The sequence below is a fragment of the Thamnophis sirtalis genome, unplaced genomic scaffold (genome assembly GCF_051295495.1).
Source record: "Thamnophis sirtalis isolate CommonGarterSnake01/CBP01778 unplaced genomic scaffold, rThaSir2_p1.2 scaffold_6, whole genome shotgun sequence".
NCBI lineage: Eukaryota > Metazoa > Chordata > Lepidosauria > Squamata > Natricidae > Thamnophis > Thamnophis sirtalis.
In genome coordinates, this window is record NW_028261386.1 from 129,488,532 (window position 1) to 129,516,221 (window position 27,690).

General features: G+C 42.9%; 1 protein-coding gene across 6 annotated transcripts in view; it reads left to right on the forward strand.

The window, feature by feature from the left end:
* DST (dystonin) overlaps positions 1 to 27,690 on the forward strand; it is a 410,298-nt gene that overhangs the window by 129,124 nt on the left and 253,484 nt on the right. For 5 of the 6 annotated variants that reach the window (XM_087718939.1, XM_087718941.1, XM_087718943.1 and 2 more), the window contains exons 4-5: positions 3,739 to 3,816; positions 8,312 to 8,404. In XM_087718939.1, the coding sequence (XP_087575065.1) occupies positions 3,739 to 3,816; positions 8,312 to 8,404 (171 nt within the window). Of the gene's footprint in view, positions 1 to 128; positions 165 to 3,738; positions 3,817 to 8,311; positions 8,405 to 27,690 lie in introns of all 6 variants that reach the window. The other variant, XM_087718947.1, reaches the window with a different exon arrangement.

Below are 27,690 nucleotides of genomic sequence, written 5' to 3' on the forward strand. Positions count from 1 at the left end.
TTGTGAACATTCTTGTCTCCTCTGCTTGGCACTTACTCCCTTCATTATGTTCTTCCGTTCATATTCTTCTCTTCATTTGTGGTCTGTCTTGTGTCTTTGCTCTCCTCTCTCCTGTCTGTGTTTATTAGCCAAGGGAGCGAGATTTTTTGAAGACCTTACGGTTGGTGAGTTCAACAGAAGCATGCCCGCTTGAACAGCATGAGGATGAGGAGGATGAGGATAAGGGGGTAGGTGCCGACCCCCATAACTCTACTAATACAGTTTGTGAAGAGTGCCGACTGCTTATGTAAAAGTAATGTTCAAGCGTGATGGTGTGGAGCATTTTCATTAGAAAGAATTGGGCGATGGGGGTTGGTCTTATGGGGAACGCTTCTAATCTAGAATAATGTGAGTGGTGCCAATGGCTTGGATACATCCCATGTGCTGCATTGGGAAGGTTATAAAATATGGTTCCACCACAAATGCGCGAACGACAAAAGCGCGCCTGACTAAACCGCGGTGACAAAACTGTGCCGACAAAACCGCGCCGACGAATGAGCGCTGAAGCGCGACGACAACAGCGCGCCGACAGAAGCGCGCTGTAACCTAACCCTAAAAATAACCCTAAACCTAACCCTAAACCTAACCCTCCCTAAACCTAACCCTAAACCTAACCCTAAACCTAACCCTAAACCTTACCTTAAATCGCGCTTCTGTCGGCACGGTTTTGTCGGCGCGCTTTTGACGTTCGCGCTTTTGTCAGGTCACGATAAATATAATTGCCAGAATAGCTACCTGTTTATTGTACTATATGTCCCTTATGAAATGGCAAACATTTAGAGGACATATATTTATTTTTCAAAGGTGCACCAGCTGTACAAATAATAAGGATGGATAGATGTTGCTACAAATTTAGTGAAACCTCTCTTATTTGTGATTTTGGTTTTAATATGACAATATACTTGCTTTACAAAATTCACTAGGGATTTGAACTAGGACAGTAGAGAGCTCTGTCCATTATGGCAAAGGTTTATGAAAAATCTGAAGTCGGGAAGAAAGGTATCGATTTGGTCATGTGAATGCAACTTTTTCCCCTTTATTCTTGGGTAGTTAAGTGAACTTTTTCTCTGCTGAGTTTTCCTCTTTGTGATTTTTATACTAACTGCATGCATTTTGCCACGTTTATCATTAATCTGCTGAATATTTTTGGTTTTCTATAATAACATGCTTTCTTCGTGCATGTTGTGTAAGTATTTTTAAGAAAAAAGATTGCACATTTTAATGACGGTGCTTAAGGTTCTGAGATAGAAAAAAATATGTAATTTGATGGCTAAACATAAGCAATGTTACATCCTTCAGAATTGGTCATCCATAAGATTATGTTTTCCTAAAAGGCGTTGATATTTGATGATGTAAATGCAGCTTTTCCCTGAGCAAAAATTGATGGAGATATATTAACCCGATTCAAAAACTTTTCATAATCTGTGTGTCTTTCCAAATTCTCGTGAATATTTCCCATGTGTATCTTTCTTGAGAACCAACTTTCTGGCTTATTCTATATAAGGTCTTAGTATACATCCCAAAATGCAAACAAACAAAAAAAAATCACGAAACAGTGCCCCACCCTAAGAAATTAATAGGATGACAAAATACAGTCTTATAGTTCAATTTCTTTTTAAAAAATCTGCACTATATGGAAAATATATACTTCAGAGGTGGGTTGATCCCGGTTCGGCCTGTTTCGGCCCAACCGGTAGTGGAATTCAGGCCTGGATCGCAGAACCGTCAGCAACCCCGGCCTGCCACACCCCCTAATCAGTTCACTCGCCACTGCTGATGTCGCCGCCATGTGGTTTTTTAGTTACTGCGTGTGCGCAGTTCACTGTAAATTGTTCTGCGCATGCGCAAAGAACAATTTACATTGAACAGTGCACGCGCACATAGTGCGCGCGTCTGGTGCATGTGTGGGTTGTGAACCGGTAATAAAACTGGCAGCAACCTACCCCTGATACACGTCACATGATTTCTTAAGTCAGGACAAAATGCATTTCTGTTCTATAATCTACTGGGGTTTGATGGACTGAACATTAGCTATATTATGCTAATAGCATTATTGTATGCTATACTGGTGCTGGTAGACTGTTCCCTGTATACAGATTTTTGAATGTGTCTTAGCAAAAACTATTTCTATTTAGTTTGTATTTACTTAGCTAGAATTACACAGGAAGTTAATATAGTTATTGATTGAAACTAGGTGACAGTTTCTCTTGATAGCTTACCTGCCTGCCCTTCTATAAACAGTTTTAAAACTTGAATATTCAAGTTATCATAAGAACAGCTTTTTTAAAGGAAAAAAAAATGCTCTCCAGAAGCACTTTCACTCCAGAAACAAAGTACAAGTAATCCTCAACTGGCAACCACAATTGAGTCCAAAATTTATGCTGTTAAGTGAGACATTTGTTAAGTGAGTTTCATCCTATTTTACGACTCCCCCCATAGTTGTTAAGTGAATCACTGTAGTTGTTAAGTTAGTAACACAGTTGTGAAGTGAATCTGGCTTCCCCATTGACTTTGCTTGTCAGAAGGTTGCAAAAGCGTGGCACGACAAAACCGTGGTCCACTAAAGCGCGCCCGATTAAAGCGTGTACCTGACGTTATCAGCAGCGCGACAAATACGACCGCGGAGAAAAAAGGGTGCTTTAAAAAGCGCTTTTAAAGCAAGCCGATTCACATAAAGGTTAGGGTTAGGGTTAGGTTAAGGGTTAGGGTTAGGTTTAGGGTTACGTTAAGCGTTAGGGTTAGGTTTAGGGTTAGGTTAAGGTTTAGCGTTAGGTTTAGCGTTAGGTTAAGGGTTAGGTTTAGGGTTAGGTTTAGGGTTAGGTTTGGGGGGGTTAGGTTTAGATTTACGCGTTAATTTTAAGTTTACCGCTCACAGCGTTCTGTTTTCGTCGCGCTGTGATGACGTCACGTACGCGCTTTCGTCGAGCGCGCTTTAGTCTACCGCGGTTTTGTGGTGGAACCTGCAAAAGGCGATCACATGACCTTGGGACACAGCAACGGTCATAAGTATGAACCAGTTGCCACGCATCTGAATTTTGATCACGTGATCATGGGAATGGTGTAATGGTTGTAAATGTGAAAAAATGGTCACAAGTCACTTTTTAAGTGACGTTGTAACTTTAAACGGTCACTAAACAAATTATTATAAGTCAGTGACTACCTAGGCTTTCAACATGTCTCACATCAGATTCCCAAAAATGCTGATTAAGCTTAAATGAACCTTAAAATAAATGTATGGGCTTGGTGAGGTAAGTTGGACCATAATTTCTGCTTAAACTGCTTATAGAAACAGTAAAAATGAAATACTTTTAAGTCCCATTAATTTCAGTTGGCAAGAATTCAAACACTTTTAATATGTCATTGAAATTAATGAAACTGAAACCTGTATCATGTTAGATTATATTGGCGCACTAAATAGGTCTGGTAGTTGCAGTGTTACTGCCTTAGTTATATTTATTTTATCCACTAATGAATCACATGGAAAGAAAGAAGTTACAGGAGGGAAAGGACATATGTAAAGTTTAAAATTGAGTTGCTTTTCTCCACAGCCATTACATTTCATGCAAATCTCTTTATTTGGTTGTTGGTTTCCTTTCCTGCGATATTCGTGGAATGTGTGAAATATTGCAGAAATATAACGTCTGAAAATATTTGTGGAACTTCGTAGAAATACTTACATTTTCCGTTTTATGATTTTAGCCCAGAGAGAAAGGACGGATGAGATTTCATAGACTACAGAATGTCCAAATTGCACTTGATTATTTGAAAAGGCGACAGGTAAGATATCACATTTAAGAAACAAAATTGAGACATTAATTTTTGAAATAACATTTTCTCCATTTCTATCTTTGTGTTACAGTATTTATTACCTATCATATTGGCAATGTTAATCTGATTGGCTATTCTTAGGGATTCTAATGTTCTTCATCAATCTTTTTTCTTTAGCAAAGTACTGAATCATAGATCATCTTGACCTGGTTTTGCTTTTTCTCCTTTCAGAATAGGAAAAATCAGTATTACTAATGTTTCTGATTCTGTAGCTCAGAAGAAAAAGGAAACAAAGGACTGTACATCAGAGTATGGGAATTCTGCTTTAGATTTAAATCTCATCTACAGAAATAACTAACTAAATAAATAAATGTTGGCAAACTCAGCGCAATTGCTGAATATTTGTGAATAGGATTGCTTTGTTAATAGGTTATATTCAATGAACATACATGAGGAAAAAAAAAAGAAAAGAGGAAAAAGAAAGAAAGACCTTCAGGTTCTTGTATGCATTAATCCAATTAATTCCAGTTATTTTAAAAGGGGAGAGAAAAAAAGGGGAAAAAGTTAACAATAAATGAAAATAAAAGTCTTCAGGTTCTTCTTTACCTTAATCCAATTAACTGGAATGGAATGACATCCTCCAACAAAGAAAAGAGGGGTGAAAAAAGTATATCTGTTTATGTGTCCAGAAGAAAGCAGGAAAGAAATACACCTTTAAAAGAAAAAAACAACAACACCAGAATTCTTCTCCAAGAGGCCTCAATCCAATTAGGAATAGCTATGCGAGGGGGAAAGTAGAGAAGTAACATTAAAAAAATAAGAGAAAAGAAACAAATAGAACGGGCTATCAGAAGAAAAAAAAAGAAAAACACTGCCACTATATAGAGTTCAAGGCTCTTTGTTAAGTTCCAGGCAAAGTTAACAATTCTCTTTCCAAGGTCACTGCAATCTTCTTTCTTTCAACTCCATGCTTTCTTTTAACTCCAGATTCCAATCACTGATAGTATCCCAAAAGAGCACATGTGTAAGCAATCTTCCATGCTCGTCCCACTATCATCAATAAACACGCTTGGAGTCCTTGAAATGTAGCACCAGCTCTTACTTTGCTCAAAATTATCAAACACTCAAACACAGAAAAACAACAACAATGTTTCCAGGCCTCTGGGTGGCGGTGTTACTTATTTTCCTCTACTTTCACTTCCCTCCTTATATTCAAAACAAAATGAAAAGAGAATTGATAAAAAAAACAAAACAATAGGGTGTTGAAAAAGGAAATAGAAAGAAAGTCTTAAACAATGAAAATTATCCTGTAGGTATTTGAAAAAGAGAAGTAGAAGAGAGAAAAAACCAGTCTGGTTTAGGAAATAAAAAGTGTTTGTAAAAATTCCAGCAATAAAAGAATAATAAAAAAAAAACCCACACTAAGTTAGACTCAGGCTTAATCTCGCCGCTTGACCTCTTCTGTCTTCGATTTTAACTTTACTTTCAGTCTTTTAGGGTGTTCTCTCAACTAATAATAAATAAACATTATCTCACCAAACGGACATCTTTTCTCTCCAGCCTTTCTTCCATTCAGGAGCTGTCCCAACTTTCAGCAGTTTTAAGCTGCTTCTCTGTTGCTGGAAAAAAGGGCTTCTCCTGGATCTACCGGGGACTTGGCAATGTCCCTGGGATCAGCAGGATGTGCCCTTCTCTATCACCGTCTCTACGGGATGGTTTAGGTCCCGAAGGACCATCCAGCGGCAGAGATAACGACGGCGATCTGGAGCAGCCCTGCCTCCCGCCTCAGAGTTACAAAGTTACCTTGAACAGCACACCAGCAACTAAATCAGGGTTCCCCAACATCAACTCCCAAGGTTGATGGAAATACAGGTAGTCCTTGACTTAAAACAGTTTAGTGATCTCTTCAAAGTTACAGTGAAATGATCATTTCTCACATTTATGGTCACGTGATAACATTTAAATGGTTGGCAACTGACTCCTATTTATGACGGTCGCAGTGTCTCGGAGTCATGTGATCACCTTTTGTGACCTTCTGACAAGCAAAGTCGATGGGGAAGCCAGATTCACTTTACAACTATGTTTCTAACTTAACAACTTCAGTGAGTCACTTAACAACTTTGGCAAGAAAGGTCATTGAATGCGGCAAAACTGTTAATAAGTGTCTCACTTAGCAACAGAAATTTGGAGCTCAATTGTGCTTGTAAGTCAATGACTACTTGTATCCCCAGGATCTGGGATAGGTTGTTTGATAATGTATTGTCTCAGGATGTAAGCTGTTCCGAGCAAAATTGCCTTTTGCAATTAATTGATGGTGATTTTGTCAGTGCTGGTGGTGTTCAAGTGATGATGATGGTGATGATTTGTAGTACTATTAATTAAAAGTAGCATTTCTTAAATTATTTTCAGATAATGTTTGAGGGTCAGTGAACAATCTGGAACTTCATGAAGAGGTCTATGAGCTGAAAGTTTGAGGAACGTTGAATTAAATAGGCAATCCTTATGAAAATGAAAAGAAAAAAAGCTCCAGGCAGGAGAAAAGATAATATTGCTCTGCTTTCCCTTGTTAAGATTTAGATTCTATGTTTAGCAAGGATTCTGGATTCCAAGGAATATTTGGGGTGAAGGTTATATTCGTAGCAAAAACGAATTGAAGTGGAAGAAATGAAGTAGTAAAAAACCAAATCAACATATAATTCAAAAACCACAAAGATACATTTGGAATATTGGGGGAAGCCTGCCCACAAGCAGGGAGCTGTGCTGAGTTATATGCCACATACCTCCCAACGACCAATAAGATCTCACAGGTTGGGCCTCCTCCGGGTGCCATCGGCCGGACAATGCCGGCTGGCGGCCCCTCGGGGGAAGGCCTTCTCTGTAGCTGTTCCAGCCCTGTGGAACGATCTACCCGTAGAGATCCGGACCCTTCCCACTCTCTCGGCCTTCTGAAAAGCCACCAAAACCTGGCTTTTCCGGCAGGCCTGGGGCTGCTGAACAATCTCCAGCCCCACCTAGACAGAATGGATGGTGTGTTATTTTAAAAACTGTATTTTTTATTCTTAATTTTTAACTTTTTATCTTGTCTCTGTAAGCCGCCCAGAGTCCTACGGGATTGGGGCGCCATACAAATTTATTCAATTTCAAATTTCAAATATATCTTACCAGCATAAGAAGAGTGTGAAGCATTTTCAAAAATCCTTTGGAAAGAGAGAATGAATGATGAATCTTCTTTTGAATCTTTAAAGCAGCCACGTCCTTTAAGACCATGATAGCTGCTTCGGAATGTGCATACACACACTTATTTTTGGACTTTTTTTTTTCAAATGGTTTGCACAACTGTAATGAACATCATGTGATTAAGTTCAGGCACATAATTTCCATCCTAATTTAAAAGCAAATAATAGTGGAGATAAGCATGGTATAATAATAAGACTCTCAAAGACTTTCTAATCAAATCAACCAATTAGATTCAGATTCAGATTCAGATTTAGTTTATTTGTATGCCGCCCTTCTCCAGGAGGGACTCAGGGCGGCGAACAACTCAAAAGGGGAGAGGGAACATAGAACATAATACACATTATTAAAATAAACAAGAATCATACAGCCATACAGGTCGAGAGGGGAGGGGAACTCATCAACCCCAGGCCTGCCGGCACAGCCAGGTTTTGACGGCTTTCCGGAAGGCCTGGAGAGAGGTGAGGGTCCGAATCTCTGTGGGGAGTTCGTTCCAAAGGGCCGGAGCTACCACAGAGAAGGCCCTCCCCCGGGTAGTAGCCAGGTGGCATTGGCTGGTAGACGGAACCCGGAGGAGGCCGACCCTGTGTGATCTAACGGGTCTTTGGGAGGTAATTGGCAGCAGGCGGTCTCTCAAGTACCCAGGTCCAATACCATGAAGGGCTTTATAAGTTACGACTAGCACCTTGAAGCGTATCCGGAGACTGATCGGTAGCCAGTGCAGCACGTGGAGGATAGGTGTAACGTGGGTGTACCGAGGTGCACCCACAATCGCTCGCGCAGCTGCATTCTGGACGAGTTGAAGTCTCCGAATACTCTTCAAGGGCTGCCCCATGTAGAGCGCATTGCAGTAGTCAAGTCTTGAGGTCAATTAATCTGTATCATATCCATAAACCAGCAAATTCAAAGTATTTTGAAAACCTTATAAATTAGGATAGATAAAATAGGGTTTGTTGAATACTGCTAAAACGTAATGAGTACTACATATAATGTTATTCATTAGCCGGAGTGGATTATCTTGAATAGATGAAGAACTGTTAGTGACAGGCTACGGTCCATTGGAAAATCAGAAGCATCATCTATCCTGTTAGAAGAATTCTGTTTTTTCTAGAGGCATCCTCTAGAAAAACAGGATAATCTAGAATTATAGTGCGCCAGCAGCCAAGGTGATCTTTCCTTCACTCCAATCAAATAAAAGAGAAAGAATGCACATTGTTAACTCCATTTGTTTTAATTCCTTTGCCCGTTTCTCGCCCTCCACCCACGACAGGTGAAACTGGTGAACATTCGAAATGATGACATAACAGATGGGAATCCTAAATTGACATTGGGATTAATATGGACCATAATTTTGCACTTTCAGGTAAGGTATAACCTCTCATTGCTGCAACCTTCAATTTATAACTCTGATGAACCATGGCTTTGTTTCTCAAATGTGAATACATTGGAATTCTCACAGGCATTCAAATAGAAATGGTTGCCTGTTTTGAAAGCTAATATTGCTTTTTGTGCCTTTTCCTTTGCAAGATGGTTCTGATAATTTATTTTGAAGCTCGGAAAGGAAGCAGATATGCACGCGACAGTATATAATCAGTAATTCATTAATTATAACATACCGTATTTTTCAGAGTATGCCGCACCTTTTCCCCCTCAAAAAAGAGGCTGAAAATCTGGGTGCATCTTATACACTGAACACAGCATTTATTGTCTCCCGAAGCCCTGCTCCCTTCACCAAAATGGCCATTCATAGCCTTTCGGAGACTTCCAGAGTGCTCCTGGGGGCTGGGGAGGGCAGAAATGAGTGAAAAACGGGTCGTTTTTTGCTCAGTTTTGCCCCCAGCCCCCAGAAGCTCTCTATAAACCTCCTAAAGGCTATGCATGCCTTTTTTTTGGGGGGGGGGAAACCACGGCCCCATTTCCGTGGAAAACGGGCCGTTTTGGGGAGGTTTGCAGAGTGCAAAAACTTTTTTTTTTTTTTTTTAATTTGCCTCTTCAAAATCTTGGTGCGTCTTCCACTCCGAAAAATATAGTAATTATAACTGACATAATTTCCATAATTTCAAACATAAAATGAACACTGTGTCAGAATAACGGAGTTTAAGGTTTTAAGGTTTAAGGTTTTATTTGGTTTGTATGCCGCCCTATTCCCGGAAGACTCAGGGCGGCTAACAATCAGAAGGGGAAGGGGGTACAAAATAAAAATAAATGACAAACAATTTAAAATACAGCAACAGTCGTAACCTCGGATGGGGCTGGATAATTCAACAGCCCCAGGCCTGCCGGAACAGCCAGGTCTTCGTTGCTTTGCGGAAGGACGGAGTTGGAAGGAATCTTGAAGGTGTTCTGTTTCAACCCCCCTGCCTAAGGAGGAGACTCTACACCAGTGATAGCTAACCTTTTTGCCATCGTGTGCCAAAAGCAGGGGGGGGGGGAGCGCAGGGAGGTCATGCGTGGGCGTGGCCACACCCATAATGCTATGCGCACAGCCCCATGTGCACATGCATGTGCACACCCCTCCGTGCGCACACGACCCCTGCCCTCCCCCCTAGTTTTGGCCCCCGATGTACCCATTCTTTGCCCTCCCCAGACTCCAGAGGCTTTCTAGCAGCCTAGGGAGCGTGAAAACAGCCTCGCCGCCCTCCCCCCCGGAGGCCCTCCCAAGGCTCTTCACTGTCTTCCGGACTGTGCTCAGGATGAGCCAAGCAGCCTGCTCTTGGAAGTGGCGGCTGTGGCAGGTGGAGTGTTGTGCTCTTTCAAGGTATCCTCTGAAACTGTGCCTAGTGCCAGGTTTGTGGTCCTTCCTCTCTCTTCTCTTTCTTTTCTTTTCTTTCTTTCTCTCTTTCTTTCTCTCTTCCTTTCTTTCTGTCTATCTGTCTTTCCTTCCTTCCTTCCTTCCTTCCTTCCTTCCTTCCTTCCTTCCTTCCTTCCTTCCTTCCTTCCTTCCTTCCTTCCTTTCTTCCTTCCTTCCTTCCTTCCACAACACCCCCACCCCCTGCTTTTTGGCTTTAGGTAAGCCCCATGGGAGCAAAAACAGACGCCCCCATTTTTGGTCTAGCAGGCCTCAGGGAAGCTTCCACGGAACAAAAATGGACCCCAAATGCTAAAAAAAAAAAGTAAAAAAAAAGTTCCTACTATTGCACAGCAGAGCTGATTGTCAGAACTTTTTTCCCCCTTTGTTGAAGATTTTTTTACTACCTGTTCAGGCGAACGGTAGCATTTTTTACTACCGGTTTGGGGTAAAGTGGTAGCACCGGTAGTCCAAACTGGTAGCACTTCACCCCTAGATTGACCCCCTCTTCTCTGTAACAGCCCCTCAAATATTGAAGGACTGATACCATGTCATCATTAGTCCTTCACTTTGTTAGAAGAGACATACCTATCATTTCCTTTTGATAAATGTTGATTGTGTCTAGATTGCACTAGGTGGCAGTAGAATTGCTGTACCAAATGAATTCAGTGTCTGAAAGCTGCAGTGTGAAATTTTAGATCTCATTTGCCAGAACAAGAGTAATTTATTAGGAACCATGGTGTAGCACTTTAACTTTTTATCAGCCATTTAAAAATATGCCGAACATTTAGATCATGCTCTACATTTTTTGAGTCATGCATATGTACAGCCTAGCTAAATGCATAGTCTTTGAACTTGCATTACTCATTAGAACAGTGACCCAACAAAAGCGCACATGACAAAAGCGCGCCGACAAAACTGCGTCACTAAATCCGCGACGTCATCAACGCGCCGACAACAGCGCGGCGACAGAAGGGCGATTTAAGTTAAGGTAAGGGTTAGGTTTAGGGTTAGGGTTAGGTTTAGGGTTAGTGTTAGGGTTAGGGTTAGGGTTAGGGTTAGCGTTACGTTTAGGGTTAGGGTTAGGTTTACAGCGCGCTTCTGTCACCGCGCTGTTGTCGCCGCGATTCAGCACTCATTCATCGGAGCGCTTTAGAACTCGCGGTTTTGTCACCGTGGTTTAGTCGGTCGTGCTTTTGTCGGTCGTCCTTTTGTCGGTGAACCCATTAGAACAAAGAGGAATTGCTAGCATTTTAAAAAAGTGATAAATGTAGAACTCATTATTGGTGTAGAATCTGAACACTATTTCAGTTTTGAAATGTGCCTTTCAATCCTGTCAATTTTTTGTCAAACATATGATCACATATTTTAGTACCAAAGCATATAGTGTTGAGCTTTGCTTGATAAGCATGATTCTTTGGTGGGTTCCAATTTTTTGCAGAGCAATGTTTTTATGAGTCTTTTTTCTAAAGTTGTAATTAAATGAATATTTTGGCTTTGCGTCTTTTTAAATGGGCACATCTCATGTCTTGAAAGATCTTATATTCCCACTTCATTATTACGTTCTCCATTTTTTCCTGCTTCGGTGCCTTGTTGTATCCTAGCCATTCTAGCATATTCTACAAATTTCAGCATCTTTAAATTGTGTATCATCTTTCTCAGTGAAGATTTCAGCATTGTCTTTCGTGCAACTGCCATGTTTAAAACGAAAAACTGAAAAGCAAGATGTCTTTTAAAAACTTGATTGCACAAATGAAACTTAATATTTTTCCCCCATATCACCATGTGTAGAAGTCAGTAGATTCAGTAGAGAGTCCATTTTGTCTGCAGTTATCTGGATCTGAAAAAAAAATGTTTAAAGAAGGAAAATCTGGCCTTGCAGCTTCTAGAATTGGTTCAGATTGAGAAGAGGAACAATATTTGGGCTGCCAATCAGTCTTGCAGATATGTGTTAATTTCTGTGTTGGGTCTTGCTTCTATCTTGTAGCAGCTTTTTGTGGATCAAGCAGCATCTTCTGAAGTCCACTCAGGAATTCATTTTTAATCTGCTCTTGATTTAAAGTGCCAGACGAAAGGTCAGTTACTGATCTTAAGAGTTCTTGAGATGGACTTATTTAACTCCTGCAATTCAATCCTTAGCTCTAGGATGTGAAAAGCTGCTTTTCTTCCTGGAAGATGTCATATTATAGTGAACTGTTATTTTAAAAAGCCTTTAAAAAGGATTTTATATTTTCTCCCTCTCCCATCTCCTTTTACATTGGTCTGCTATACCACCTGGATACCTATATATTATTTAAAAAAAATTTTCCAGATAAAATTCAAGGCAACTTAAATTTAATAATTTAGGAGTACTAGTCTTAGGGATTGCAAAAAGGCAAAAGATTCAGATTCAGATTCAGATTTAGTTTATTTGTATGCCGCCCTTCTCCGGGAGGGACTCAGGGCGGCGAACAACTCAAAGGGGGAAAGGGGAACATAAAACACAATACACGTGATTAAAATAAACAAGAATCATACAGCCACACAGGTCGAGAGGGGAGGGGAACTCATCAACCCCAGGCCTGCCGGCGCAGCCAGGTTTTGACGGCTTTCCGGAGGGCCTGGAGAGAGGTGAGGGTCCGGATCTCCGCGGGGAGTTCGTTCCAAAGGGCCGGAGCTGCTACAGAGAAGGCCCTCCCCCGGGTAGTAGCCAGGTGGCATTGGCTGGTGGACGGAACCCAGAGGAGGCTGACCCTGTGTGATCTAACGGGTCTTTGGGAGGTAATTGGCGGCAGGCGGTCTCTCAAGAGAAGCTCAGGCTGTATAAAATCCAGCTGTAGTTTGATTTCAATTAAGGAAAGACATATCTAAAGGAAACTTTGAGTTAACTACGTCCACTTGTATCTGTATCTCTCCCCCTGCTCCTTTAATTATATATTGTCCCCACTAGAGTTTGGTATAATAGCTAGGCCTTGGACCAGATTGTTCTGCTTCCTTATTTTTTGTCCCACATTTTTAAAGACAGAGCTTTTCGAATTTTTACTTAGTCACTAGTATTCCAAAGTTCTAGACGTTTTAGTGCATGATAAAATATACAGTAGTTGTAAAGTTACTTTTCATCACCGTCATAATTGCAAATGGTTGCTAAACAAGGCCGTCGCTAAAGAAAGATTATCTCCAAGGGAGTAGTACACACTCAGGGGCTTTATAAATGATTTAGTTTTGAATATGTTTCAATAAAGTGCTGGTTAGAAAGTGAATGAATGGCTGTCTGCTTTAAGAGCCGAGGTGGCGCAGTGGTTAGGGTGCAGTACTGCAGGCCACTTCAGCTGACTGTGATCTGCAGTTCAGCGGTTCAAATCTCACCGGCTCAAGGTCGATTCAGCCTTCCATCCTTCCGAGGTGGGTGAAATGAGGACCCAGACTGTGGGGGCAAGTTGCTGACTCAATTTGCTAAAAAAAAATATTGTAAACCGCTTAGAGAGGGCTGAAAGCCCTATGAAGCGGTATATAAGTCTAATTAATAAATAATAAATAAATTAGCTATGCATGGTTGGTTTTTGTCTTATATTGATAGAACTCTGTCCACGTGACAAATACTGACCATTCACTTTATCTTCTATCTTCCATTTTCCTCAACCTGTTCAACTTTTTCTAATTTATTATCTAAGTTATTATCTCCTTTATAAATAATAAATACATAAATACATAAATACATAAATACATAAATACTCATGTCAGAAATAAAGGAACTAGAAAGGAGAAATACTTTTACTGCGTCTCTCAAAAATGGGAATAATTGCTTACTGAATTTCACTTCAAGGGTCTAGTCTGCCTTTATATAAGCCAGGACAGAATTGGTTCATCGTACAGCCTAGAGGTGGGTTGCTCTCGGTTCGGCCCCGTTTGGCTGAACCAGTAGTGATAATCTGGCCTGGGACACAGAACTGGCAGTGACCCAGGCTGGCCACGCCCCCGAACCGGTTCCCCGGTCTCCGTTGGCGTTATTGGCATATTGTTTATTATCTTTTAATGGTCTTCGCGCATGCGCATAACAATTTTCAGTGAATTGTGCATGCGCAAGCAACGTGCGGCTGGTGTGTGCATGAGCGAGTGAAGTGAGCAGCGCACGAGCGAACCGGTATCAGTTCGCATAGGGACCCATCCCTGGTACATCCCCTCATACTGTTAGCAACTGCATCTAGATCCATAATTTAAAGATTTGTCTCTTCTTTTTTTTGTTCCTTCTCATTATTCAGCTCTCCTAATGTGTATATATGAAAGGCAATTGCTTACAAAAGCAAATGTTTGCTTATGAGCTTAGAACAAATAATAGAGCCAAGTTATTATTCCAGTAGTAGTAGGACTCAAACTTTACCTGATGATGTCATTCAGCTAATAGTGGCAATTAGCCTGACGTTGGAGAAGAGGTTTTTGGAAGACCAAGTTCAGTGTTAGAATTTTGTAATTTGAAAGAACACTTTATGCGTAAACCAGTGGTGGGTTTCAAAAATTGTTCGAACCTACTCTGTGGGTGTGGCCTCCTTTGTGGGAGTGGCTTGCCGCCCATGTGACTGGATGGGAGTGGCTTGCCGCCCATGTGACTGGATATGAAGATGCCGACGGCACTTGTCAGAACTACCTTAAATTACCTCACACACAGCACTGGCATGCATAAGAATAGGATGTAAACTTGTTTTTTAAAAGGCATCTTTGGTTTGCGTTAAAACAACTTCAACACACGCAATGTTCTGATTGCACCACAAACGCAGTAGTCATCCTTACCTTTCACAGAGGCACTGAGTTTTATAAATAGGAGCATGATAGTGTAGAATAATCATATCCAAGGACCAGTGGTGGGTTTCAAAAATTTTTGGAGCCTCTTCTGTAGGTGTGGCCTGCTTTCCGGGTCCACTGGTGGAACCTCTTCTAACTGGGTCGGTAGATTTGACGAACCGGTTCTACCGAATAGGTGCGAACTGGTAGGAACCCACCTCTGGCGTAAACTTTAAAATTGTATATTTTGGTTTCTCTTTATATGGTCTCTTACCACAAATTATCTCAGTGTTTGCTTTATTGCACTTTTAAAAAAAAAATTGCCTCTTCAAAACCATGGTGCGTCTTATACTCTGGTGCGTCTTAATCCTCCTAAAAATACGGTAGGTTGTGCTGAGAGAGAAAGAGAGACAGAGTGCTTTCCCTTGGCTCAGATTGCATAAACCTGGATTTCCCCAGTGCAAATTCCAAGCCTTAACAATGATAAATGATTGCTCTTAATTTATATGTTTAATGTTCTCCTTACCTCCCAACAAAAATTACTTATTGGTAGCATTTTTGGAGGTCCACAAAATCTGAAGTATCAAGATTTGCCTGTCTGATTGAATACATAAAAAGTTCTAGGGGAATCTTGTGTCTCTGTTGTCATTGACGGATGACTTCTTGATGAGTGAATCCTGATTCCTGGCGGGCATAAACCTGTGCAAGAGAGGAGAAATGTTACATTGCTAGATGTAATTGCTCAATTGCTTGATCCTGATGATACGCTTGGGCAATTTCTTGCAACTTTTGTTAGTAATATTTCCTGATTTTTCGGACTATTAATAGCATTCATCCTAGGCACCTTTTTGGGAAGGGAGGTCAGGCCCTTTAGTTTATTAAGGAGTTGAACTTGGATGGAGGTGTCAGCTGTAACTAAGTAGAATAGTTTTTTGAGACTGTTAATTGCGAACGGGATAATGAAAACCCAGATAAATTCCTTGCCAATCAAAAAGACTTAGACATTTTCCTCTGTTGCATCCATACACAATAGGGCAGCATTGAGTTTCTCTGATGTGCGTCAACTTTGGCCTTCTGCACTGTGCAACATTTTCCCCAGCAGATTGTTGAAGGAGAGAGGACTGGACTAGCTTGGAGCAAACTCTGAAAAAAAAAATGTGTCTTTTTTAATGGTGCAGTTCTATCTAAATTTGGTCTTCGGAGTTGATGCACGCCATAAGGATCTGTTTATGTTGTGTTATGTTTTTTTATGTTTATTTTATTTATATGCCGCCCTTTTCCCCTGAAGGGGACTCAGGGCGGCTCACAACTCAAACCAGGGAAGGGGGGATACAGACAAAATTAAAAACGACACAAAACAATGCATGATTTAAAACACACAACAGTCATACCATTCGAGACGGGGGCAACGGTTCTTTAGCCCCAGGCCTGTCGGAACAGCCAGGTTTTAAGGGCTTTGCAGAAGGCCTGGAGGGTGGTGAGGGTTCGAATCTCCACGGGGAGTTCGTTCCAGAGGGTCGGAGCAGCCACAGAGAAGGCTCTCCTCCGGGTAGTCGCCAGTCGACACTGGCTGGCGGATGGAATTCGGAGGAGGCCTAATCTGTGGGATCTAATCGGTCTAACTTTGGTAGCTTCTCATTTAGGTATAATGGATTATTTTGGGGATGCAGACGTTAAAGATGTGAGCATGGAGAGGATATGTAGAAAGTTGAGAACTGTAGAGGGGGCATGTAGATATTTGACTTTCATATTTTTGGTTGGTTGAATCGTTTGAAAGATGGCTAGTCAAGAGAAGTTATATTATCAATGCCTCCTTGAAAAAAAGGCCTTTCTCGCCACACCATTGAAGACAAAAATAATAGTTCATTTGTACATTTATAAACCATCTCATATTTAGTTAGGCTGCTGACTATGGAAGGTGTGAGGCCCACACAGCGCTTGTACTGAAAGATTTGTATTATATTGAGCCCAATATGTTGGCGTTGACTTATCAAACCATAAGTAGCTTAGGGTCTGATCTTTGTATGAGTTTGTGTCTCCTGCTTTGAAGCTATGCAGTTGTTAAGGCAGTGTTTCTCAACCTTGGCAACTTGAAGATGTCTGGACTTCAAGTCCCAGAATTCCCCAGCCAGCGAATGCTGGCTGGGGAATTCTGGGACTTGAAGTCCAGACATCTTCAAGTTGCCAAGGTTGAGAAACACTGTGTTAAGGTCAACAGGAAAGGCCCAGAGGAACTTATGGGTTAACTTAAGTTTCATCTTTCTGGCATTCCTTTGGGAGGAGATGTGCTTAAGCCCTACTCTCTCGGCTGTTTTGCCAGGATTCGAATTGTTAGTATGATTCCAGCGACAATTTTATGGATGTTCTAACATACATTTTTCAAATTTTTAATATTAAAATTCGTTTAAAATTTTGCTAGCCATCTTGAGCCCTCAGCAGAGCAAAACCAAACCATGAATGCAAAAGGCAAATCATTTTTTTTAAAAAAGTACATAAATGGGCACAAACTTTTATCTTTTAAGCAAGTGGCGAAATGTTTTTAACCGAGACAAAAATCATCTCCAGATGTTGACAGTTTTGAGAAATCCTTGTATGGATTATAAATCAGGGATTTATATTGACCTTTTGAGTCTTCCTGTTGATGTTCCTTTTATTTTTGTTGTTGTTGTTCTTGAAAGATGAATAGTGGAAGTGAGAGCACTGAACAATGATACGTGTTCATTGAATCCGGAACAAAGAATAATAGAATATATTGTACATGTGTACATAATAGTACGTATTGTAAATTTGGGAATAGCAGCTTTGTCTCGCTAGAAAGCAACAGAGAATCCCTGCCAGTTTAGCTGCAAAATACAGAAGCAAAAGCTTTTTCTTTCCCCTCAAGGGAAGCAGATTTGACACGCCAAAAGAGTTCTAAGTCCTGTTGGCTTTAGCATGGAATGGTAGCTCCATTTATACTTTAAACAAGCAGAGGTAAAGAGACTATAAATATAACTGTCAACTCCATCCTGTTTGCTGTTTCAGTTCCTGAGTTCCTAAGCTTCTGTTACGGATCAGAAGAGCATGTTCCTGGGCGAACCCATTTTGTCCGTCTATAAAATATTTATTGCTTGTTTCTTCCTCCCAAGTCCTTAGAATGAGATGCTAAATGAACTGGAAAGCAACAACCTCTTCCTCACCTCCTAAGAATTGCACATTCCCATTTTATTCCTTGTCTGCAGAGCAACGTTTTATGATAAATATGTGTTTTTTAAGGTTCCACTTATATTATGAATTTAAAAAAAAATGTGCTGGGGAAAATTTCTAACATTATAATTCTTCTTTGAATAATGATAGTGTCATCATATTTTTTTTTTTTTAGCGTATTGAAGAAATAGAAGTGTTTAACAAGAGAAAAAAATCTTTACCATTCTGAGCAATTTTCATTCAGGCGCAGTGGTTAGGGTGCAGTACTGCAGGCCACTTCAGCTGACTGCTAGTTCTGCAGCTCGGCGGTTCAAATCTCACCGGCTCAGGGTTGACTCAGCCTTCCATCCTTCCGAGGTGGGTAAAATGAGGACCCGGATTGTTGTTGGGGACGATATGCTGACTCTGTAAACTGCTTAGAGAGGGCTGAAAGCCCTATGAAGCGGTATATAAGTCTAACTGCTATTGCTATTGCTATTTTTAAAAATTCGCTTAAGTGACGTTTCTTCTCTTAATTTTCTATACACATGTACAAACAGTTTTTTTCAGGTAAACTTACAATATGCGCGCTGATCATCTGGTCTTCCGGTTTCTGACATGCATGTGCGCACGAAGACCAGCTTGCCAGCGCACATGCACGTGTTGGAAACTGGGCAGCTGCTCGTCCGGTTTTTGGTGCTTCCGCATGTGTGAAGACCAGCTGGCCGGTGCAACAGAACCCAGAAAAGCAATGGGCAATGGCTCCCATGCCCAGAGAGACGGCTCTGCGTGCCACTTCTCCTGTGCGCTGCTTGGAGAGTCCAATCATGGGTTAATTCTGTCTGACTGTCCTGGACTGAATTGAAAACTTCTTTAGCCACGCTTCTGCTGCTGGCACTTCAGAATTTTTTCAATTCAGTCTAGCCCAGCGTACGTGTTCTAAATTGGTTCCTATAAATTTATATCTTGGACTCTCCAATTAGCCTCTATCGGCTTACAAAATTGCTCTGTTGGACTTGATTGAGCAGCTTTGGTGAGAATTGCGATCCCGGCTCTTTAAATTTCCCTTCCAGCTTGATCGATATGTCCTTGGCTCTGCTCACGTGCGGTTGTTCGGGCGGCTGCCAGCAGCGCAAAGGGGGTGGAGTGTCGACGCCCCTCACGTCCAGCTTTCCTGCAAGCGCAGCGGTCAGTGGTGTGAGGACCCAACTGCTTGCGCTGCTGTCTTCGTCCTGCTTAATGCGGCAGCCTTCTTAAGCAGCTAGATCCTCGCGTTGGCCATTTCTGTGCCATTCGAAGCTGCGGCCATTTTGAAATTGTCTGTTTTCCCGCCTTGCCTTCCGACGGCCATTTTGGTGACTTTACTCAGAGACACATTGCCGCTTGTGCTCCGGCAGCTGCCCAGACCTTCCTGAGCCCTGAAAAACACCGCGGGAGTCTCTCCATCCGGTTTCGCCCATGGGTTACTTCCCTGAGAACCAGGAGCCTCGGACTGAGCGTGATGGGTAGTGGTGGTGGAGGGGGATATTAGACCTAAAGAAGCTAAATTACCACCTAGAGTACAAACACTTCAAAATGCAGTCCCTCCAGTCAATATTGGGCTTCATAAGACCAGGAGTTCTGCTAACATCAATAGATCTCCGAGAAGCTTACATTCGCATCCCAGTTCGCAAGGTTCACTGCAGGTTCCTGAGATTCTATTATGCAGGCCACCATTATCAGTACAGGGCTCTGCCTTTGGCCTGTTATCAGCCCCCAGGACATTTACAAAGATTCTGGCAGCGGTGGTCGCATCCCTGAGGTCATGCCCAGTATGACTCCAAGCGTACCTGGACAACATCCTCATCCAATCGTCATCCTGCCAACAAGCGGTCCGAGATCTTCGGGTGGCGATGAGACTTCTTCAAGACTACGGGTTCTCCCAGGTTCTCAACCTGGAGAAAAGTCACCTCCATCCCACCACCAGGTTGCTGCATCTCAGGGCCATCATAGACACTGTCACTTGCCATGTCTCTCTGTCTCAGGAATGTGTCTCCAGGATCTTACGCCTGATACGCCAAGTGCAGACTTCACGGATTGCACTCATTGTTCTGCTGTCGAAACTGCTAGGCAAAATGATCTTGTGCCTGTCAATCGTACACTGGGTGAGATTGCACTCACAAAAACTGCAATGGTGCCTTCTGCCCCACCAACAGGCCAAAAACAGCAACTCTCCTGCCATGATTCCGGTCCCCCTCAAAGTTTGGCAATCCCTGCAGTGGTGGCAGTCTCCAGTGCTCACCAAGGGCAGTCTCTTCTGTGAACCCGATCATCTAATTGTCACAACAGATGCCAGCCTGTTTGGATGGAGAGCCCATCTCAACAACCAGGTCGCGCAAGGCAGGTGGTCCACCAGAAATCTCAAGCACAGCATAAACTGGCTGGAGCTAAAAGCAACAAGGTTAGCTCTTCTCCACTTCCAGCTGACCATTCATGGTCACCATGTCGTGCTACTCATAGACAATGTTGCCACCAAGGTGCATGTCAACTGCCAGGGGGGCACCTGGTCCAAGTCATTGATGGCAGAGGCGGAACACTTGGGTAAGTGGGTGGAGAAACACCAGTTGTCCCTTTGAGCGGAGCACATCTCCGAGGAGAGCAATGTTCAGGCAGATTGGCTGAGCAGGACCACGATCGATCACTCAGAGTGGCGCCTCCACCCGGACCTCTTCTTCAAGGTCACACAGAGGTTCAGCCTATTTGTCACCCCGGAGAACACTCACCTCCCTCGCTTCTCATCCAGGTTCAGATCCCCAAGGGCAGAAGGAGTCAACGCCCTACTTTGCTGTTGGCCACCCGGCCTGCTCTACATGTTTCCGCCATTTCCGTTCCTGCCCAGTGTGATACGCAAGATTCTCGCAGAACGGGCGGAGGTGATTCTGGTAGTGCCATTCTAGCCCAGATGGGCTTGGTTTGCCGACCTCGTGAGCCTGTCCATTGCCAAACCGTGGAGAATTCCCCCGGAGGAGGTCTCTCTCAGCCAGGGGACTCTAGCCCATCCGGAACCCCACTAGCTATAATTAGCCATCTGGCACTTGAGAGGGGCCTCCTAGAGAGAGAGAGAGAGACTCTCCACCAAGGTTATTCACTCCATTCAAGCATCTCACCGCCCATCGACTACCAGAATATATGATGCCACCTGGTCAGTCTTCGTGAAGTGGTGCATGACACAGCACATCGAGCCCGCTTCTGCTTCCATTCCACAAATATTGGATTTTTTACAGGAGGGGCTGGATCAGGGGTTGGTGGCAAACACGCTTCGTGGCCAGGTAGCAGCGCTGTCCACCGTTCTGGCCTCCAGTGACAGGAATGTTACATATTATTGTGCAGAGTGAGATACCTAGACAAAGGAGCCGAGGTGGCGCAGTGGGTAGAGTGCAGTACTGCAGGCCACTTCAGCTGACTGCTATCTGCAGTTCAGCGGTTCAAATCTCACCGGCTCAGGGTTGACTCAGCCTTCCATCCTTCCGAGGTGGGTAAAATGAGGACCCGGATTGTTGTTGGGGGCAATATGCTGACTCTGTAAACCGCTTAGAGAGGGCTGAAAGCCCTAGGAAGCGGTATATAAGTCTAACTGAAAAAAAAAAGTGCATCCAGAATTATAAGACCATATTTTTTTATATTTTAGGAGTGTTGAATGTGACAAAGAGTTTTCATTGTTGCATAATAATATAGGAACAGCTTCTAAATTTAAAGAAACGATTATTCTTGTGAGTTTACAATCCATGGACATGGCATTAAGAATTCAACTCCCATGTCATACATTTATATAACTCATTTTATATATATATGGAGAACACTTTTGCTTTCTGCATATGGAGCAGTCAGTGATACCCCTCCCACGCTAATGCGCTCTCTCTCGCTCTCTCTCTGTCTCTCACTCACTCACTCACTCACACACAAACACAAACACAAATACAAATACAAACACACACAGCATTGGAATTGCTAAAATGGGATTTAAAATTGCTCTAAGGCAGGAGTGTCAAACTCAAGTTCTGAGGGCTGGATGTGGTGGGGTGCTTAAATCTGGTCCATGGGGCTGGCCTGGAAATAGCAAAAGCTATTTCTGGCAGCCAAACCAAGGCGTGCATTCATACTTTTACCTAGCTCTGCCTGTTTTATCATACACATTTATTCCAAGAGCCATGGTGGGTGCAGTGGTTAGAATGCAGTGCTGCAGGCTACTTCTGCTGACTGCCGGCTGCCTGCAATTTGGCAGTTCAAATCTCACCAGGCTCAAGCTTGACTCAGCCTTCCATCCTTCCGAGGTCGGTAAAATGAGGGCCCAAATTGTTGGGGGCAATAGGCTGACTGTAAACCACTTAGAAAGGGCTGTAAAGCACTAGGAAGTAGTATACAAGTCTAAGTGCTATTGCTATTATGTCACCTTCAGCTTATTTTTATATTGCTCCTGGCATACCTCAAAAATGTTCCTTTTATTCTGTGCAAGTTAGGACTTCTAATCTAGAAAATATCTTGCCGGATAAACTAAACTTAATAAGGCGCCAGGCTAAAAAGTATGAGATTGTAAGTTTAAGTCTTGCCTTAGCCATGAAAGCCAGCTAGGTTGGTCACTTTCTCGCAGCCTAACCCACCTCACAGGATCGTTGTTGTCAGGAGAATAGAGGAGAAAAGTGTCTTGGATACAGTATGTTCACCGCCTTGATTTATTTGTAAAAACAATAGAGACGGAATACAAATAAGTAAAATACTGCTACCCAATCAGTGGTGGGATTCAAAAATTTTTACTATTGGTTCTGTGGCCGTGGCATGAATTGGTGGGCATGGCAGGGGAAAGGATACTGTGAAATCTCCATTCCATCCACACTCCAGGGGAAGGTTACTGCAAAGTCCCCATTTCTTCCCGATCAGCTAGGATTCGGGAGGCAGAGAATAGATTGGGGGTGGGGGGGAGGATCAGATGTGGTTTTATCAGTTCTACGAACTACTCAAAATTTCCGCTACTGGTTCTCCAGAACTGGTCAGAACCTGCTGAATACCACCTCTGTACCCAATCCCATCAACAAGGAGGCACATTCGATGTCCTGAAACATATTCAGGATACAGCTAATTTTCTAAACCTCGCATAGGGTATTATTTTCTTGCAGTAACTTTGAACAAAATCAGATATTAAAATCTTTTCGTTTGGACGCTCCTGTAGTACTTTCTTAATCTTCACTTTTTTTTTAAATTCATTGGAGGGGAAAAATCTATTAGTGTCTCACATTAATGATCAGATTTTATAAGTTGTCTTTCGAATGAAGTCTTTTAAATATGGTGACATTTGCTCTTGAACTCAAACATTTAAGAGCTTCAAACTAGTTTTGGCTTTTTGTTTCAGTTCGTAATGATGCAAAGTTCAAATCCACACTGGGACTTTTATTGCCGATATATATTATGTCATTTCTGCAGAATGCTGTTGGCATTCCAGTTTAGCGCTGAGGCCGTGATGTTTGCTTAAGAGGATTGGTGGCCAGAAATAAGCCTTAGTGTCTAATCAGACACAGGCCCGGCCTGGGAACAGAGCCACAACATTTATTGCGTATGCATTTCTCATAAGCAAGATGGCTACATCCTGAGGACCGGGCTGCAGGCTAAAAGATAATCAGGCTATTAGCAGAAAAGTCCGTATCTCTCTCTCTGGAAACATTTATATTCATGTCAGCCTAATGGGAAGGCAACATCTGTGTGCCGCTGTGAGACGTTCTGAACCAAATGGGGAATCTCTGTGGATGTGTCAGGACTGACAAAGAAGAAAAGAGTTTGGATCCTGCGAGAGCTCCTCTACGTCCTCCAAAACGGTCTCCTGGAAGGAAGTTCTCAGCGACAAGTTCTCGGAGGAAATGGGAAGAAACCCCCCCTGAAAACAGTAAGGAAAAAAGGGGAAAAGAAGAAAGCAGAAGAAATAATTCTGCAGAGGGAGATAAATCTGTTGCACAGAAGTTTCTGACGGAAAGAACGGACCGGTTCGTGAGTAGCAAAGTTGCAGTTGATCTTCTTAAAGCAGAGATCACCAGTGATCCATCCACGAAAGATGATGCTTATCAAAGAACTGTTGGTGAGGCCGAAGTGAAAGGGAAAACGCTGCTGAAAGAAATAGGGATAAACCCAGAAAAAAAGGAGGGGGAATATTTCTGTGATGGGATCCCACGACAGTTAAACAGAGAACCGCTTCATTTGAAAAAAAATCCCAAGTCAAGCAGACACCCTGGAGATGATGCATTAAACAAAGATGATTTTAGAACTGCGGGGGACGCCTCCGAAAGGAAAAATAAATATAATTTGCAGCTCTTGGAATGTCATGCTCAGAAATGCTCACAGCAAGTATATCCCCATTCTGAAGCTTTGCCCTTTTCAGTGGAAAATGCAACTTCCACCACTTTACACAACAGGAGCAAGGTAAATATGCTACAGAATTAAACCAGTATAAAACGATAGGCAAAAATAGAAAAATAACAAGACTTGATTATTTAATTTGGGTTAGGAAAATCTTTGTTGGCTCTTGCGTGCTGAAAATTCCATCGAATTAAAATTCCGAATTGTGGTGTTTTGCTGAGATTTGGAATAATGGTTCCAATGGATTTTAGAAAAAAAAAAATATTTTGAAAAATAGCAACGTAAATAATTTCCAGCAGGCCCCTCTTAAAAACAGTGATGCCTTGAATATATTTCAACCAAATTGCGTGCACTGAGCTTATTGGACGTATTGTTTGACTTGAGGGAGTACAGTGCAAAAGCTGTGCATCCCAAATGTGTGTAAGCTCCGTGGCGATTTTGGGTATGTAGTTGCTTATGGAACCACCCATCTCCCTCAGAGAGAATGAGAGTGGAGTAGCCTGCAGAGATTTGCTCTCATAAGTAACCTATATGTGAAAGGAAGAGGAGGGTTTTGGTCCCCCAATATGCATTTTTTAAATGGGATAATTTCCCCCCAACATGCTAATGGCTAAGTTTTTTTTTTCCTCCCAGTGGAAATTCCATTGATTAGATAATACAAAATGAAAGGTTTTCTTCCTTTGAGGTAAACATAATAGTATCAGCATTTTTTCTTCATATGTGTTCATTCAATTATTCTTGTACTGTTAGCTTTTATGCACAATACAGCGAAGTGAATGTCCTCCATGCAATAGTTACACATATCTAATTCCAAAGTGAGAAACATCCTATTCTTGTATGGACACAACAGCAGCAGCAGCAACACAAAAAACCCTCACTTCTTCGGTCATACACATTTTTTGTTTCAAGCTCCCTCTCTCTCTCTCTCTCTCTCTCTCTCTCTCTCTCTCTCTTCCTCCCTCCCTCTCTCCCCTCTCCCTCCCCCTCCCTCTCTCTCCCCTCCCTCCCCCTCTCTCCCCCTCCCTCCCTCTCTCCCTCTCCCTCCCTCTCTCCCTCCTCTCTCTCCCTCCCTCCTTCCTCCCTCTCTCTCCCTCTCTCCCTCTCCCTCCCTCCCCTCTCTCCCCACTCCTATCTCTCCCTCCCTCCCCTCTCTCCCCCACTCCTCTCTCTCCCACTCCCTCCCTCTCCCTTCCCTCCTCTCTCCCTCTCTCTCTTCCCTCTCTCCTCTCCTTCCCTCCTCCCTCTCTCTCCTCTCCCTCCTTCCCTCTCTCTCCCCTCTCCCTCCCTCTCTCCTTCTCCCTCCCTCCCTCTCTCCTCCTCTCTCCCTCTCCCCCCCTCTCTCTCTCTCTCCTCCCTCCCTCTCTCTCCCCTCCCTCTCTCCCTCTCTCCCTCTCCCTCCCTCCCCTCTCTCTCCCACTCCCCTCTCTCCCACTCCCCTCTCTCCCACTCCCTCTCTCCCTCCTCCTCTCTCTCCCTCTCTCTCTCCCTCTCCCTCTCTCTCTCCTTCCCTCCCTCCCTCTCCCTCTCCTCCCTTCTCCCCCCTCTCCCCCTCCCCCTCTCTCTCCCCTCTCCTCCCTCCCTCTCTCTCTTTCTCTCCTTCCCTCCCTCCCTCCCCCTCTCTCTCCCTCCCTCTCTCCCACTCCCTCCCTCCCACTCTCTCCCTCTCTCTCTCAACATGATCCTTTCCTACAAGTAAATTCCTTGGGCCTTGGCCTTTTGTAAATGGCCGCTCCTTCTGTACTTTGGTCCAAAGATCTGAGCTGAATCATTTCCATGTGATTTAACCCTTGCCCGAGTGATACCTGAAACGGAATCCTATCTTGGGCTGAAGGTTAAGCAGTGAATTAGTCCATTGTTTTATGATGGAGTGATCAAGGGGCAAAGATTTATGAACTTGTTTAAATTACCCTTCAGATGCCTTTGAGTTGCTGAATGCTTGTCCCTTGTCAGCCGTGCCCATTAATAACAGCATTTTCCTGGGTCAAGAGAAACTTTCTTTTCTTTTTTTAAAAAAATCCTTTTGCTTCGGGATAAATCAGAGGCGATTAGAGAATTAGAATCGTGGAATGTAAAAAATTGGAAGGAATCTTGGGGACACAAAACCCAACCCCCTGCCAAGTGCACACTTAACACTTCACACACAGCATATCCCCAAGGGTGGCTTACCAGTTTCTGCTGAAAATGAGAATCCATCATCTCCCATTGTAATCTGCCGCATTGTTGAATAGCTGTTGCCACTAGGAAGTGCTTTTCTTGTGTTTCAAATGTTTCTGTTTGACACTGCTAGTCAACAGATGAGCTATTATTGCTGTCCTCAAGGTTATAATTCAATCACCTGCCTCCCAGATTTCCATTGGGGGGGGGTAAACCTCCCAAACCCAACATTTCAAGTAGCTTAGCAATAGCAATAGCAGTTAGACTTATATACCGCTTCATAGGGCTTTCAGCCCTCTCTAAGCGGTTTACAGAGTCAGCATATTGCCCCCAACAACAATCCGGGTCCTCATTTTACCCACCTCGGAAGGATGAAAGGCTGAGTCGACCTTGAGCCGGTGAGATTTGAACCGCCGAACTGCAGATAGCAGTCAGCTGAAGTGGCCTGCAGTACTGCACCCTAACCACTGCGCCACCTCGCTTATCTGAATCATGCTTGTTTAAAGAAAACAATATCCCTCTCACAGGCCTAGCTGCCAATAAGTAAGCCAGGAGAAAGATTATGTTCAAGAACCAGAAATAATGATGCAAACTAGGATGGCTTAGGCAAAAGAATTAATTTTTAGTATTGTTTCTTGTGACTTTTGTTGAATTGAAAGAGGGAGGAGAATTCAAGCAGTCAAGTATATCAGCAGAAAGCAGGGCTTTATTTTAATTTTATATCTAATCCAATCAATTGTTCGCAGACTTATTTCCTACTCTACCATAGGTCTGTGGGACTAAAAAGGGTGGGAAAAGAAAAGCTAGAGTTTTAATGGTTCCACCACAAAACCGCGGTCGACTAAAGCGCGCTCGACGAAACCGCGTACCTGACGTCATCACATCACAGCGCGACGAAAAAAGCACGCTGTGAGCGGTAAAGCTAAAATTAACGCGTAAACCTAAACCTAACCCCCCCAAACCTAACCCCCCAAAACCTAACCCTAACCCTAAACCTAACCCTAAACCGAACCCTAAACCTAACCCTTAACCTAACGCTAAACCTAACGCTAACCCTTAACCTAAACCTAACCCTAACGCTTAACGTAACCCTAAACCTAACCCTAACCCTTAACCTAACCCTAACCATAAACCTAACCCTTACCTTTACGTGAATCGGCTTGCTTTAAAAGCGCTTTTTAAAGCGCCCTTTTTTCTCCGCGGTCGTTTTTGTCGCGCTGCTGATGACGTCAGCGACGCGCTTTAATCGGGCGCGCTTTAGTGGACCGCGGTTTTGTCGTGCCACGGTTTTAATTCCTCCCCCAGCTTCCCCTACCCCATCCCTAACTTGGAGCATCGTTTGGGATAGAGTGCAAAGACGTAAGAATTCTAGAAGAAGAGAGTGATTGCTTGCCCCCCCCTGTGAAGCA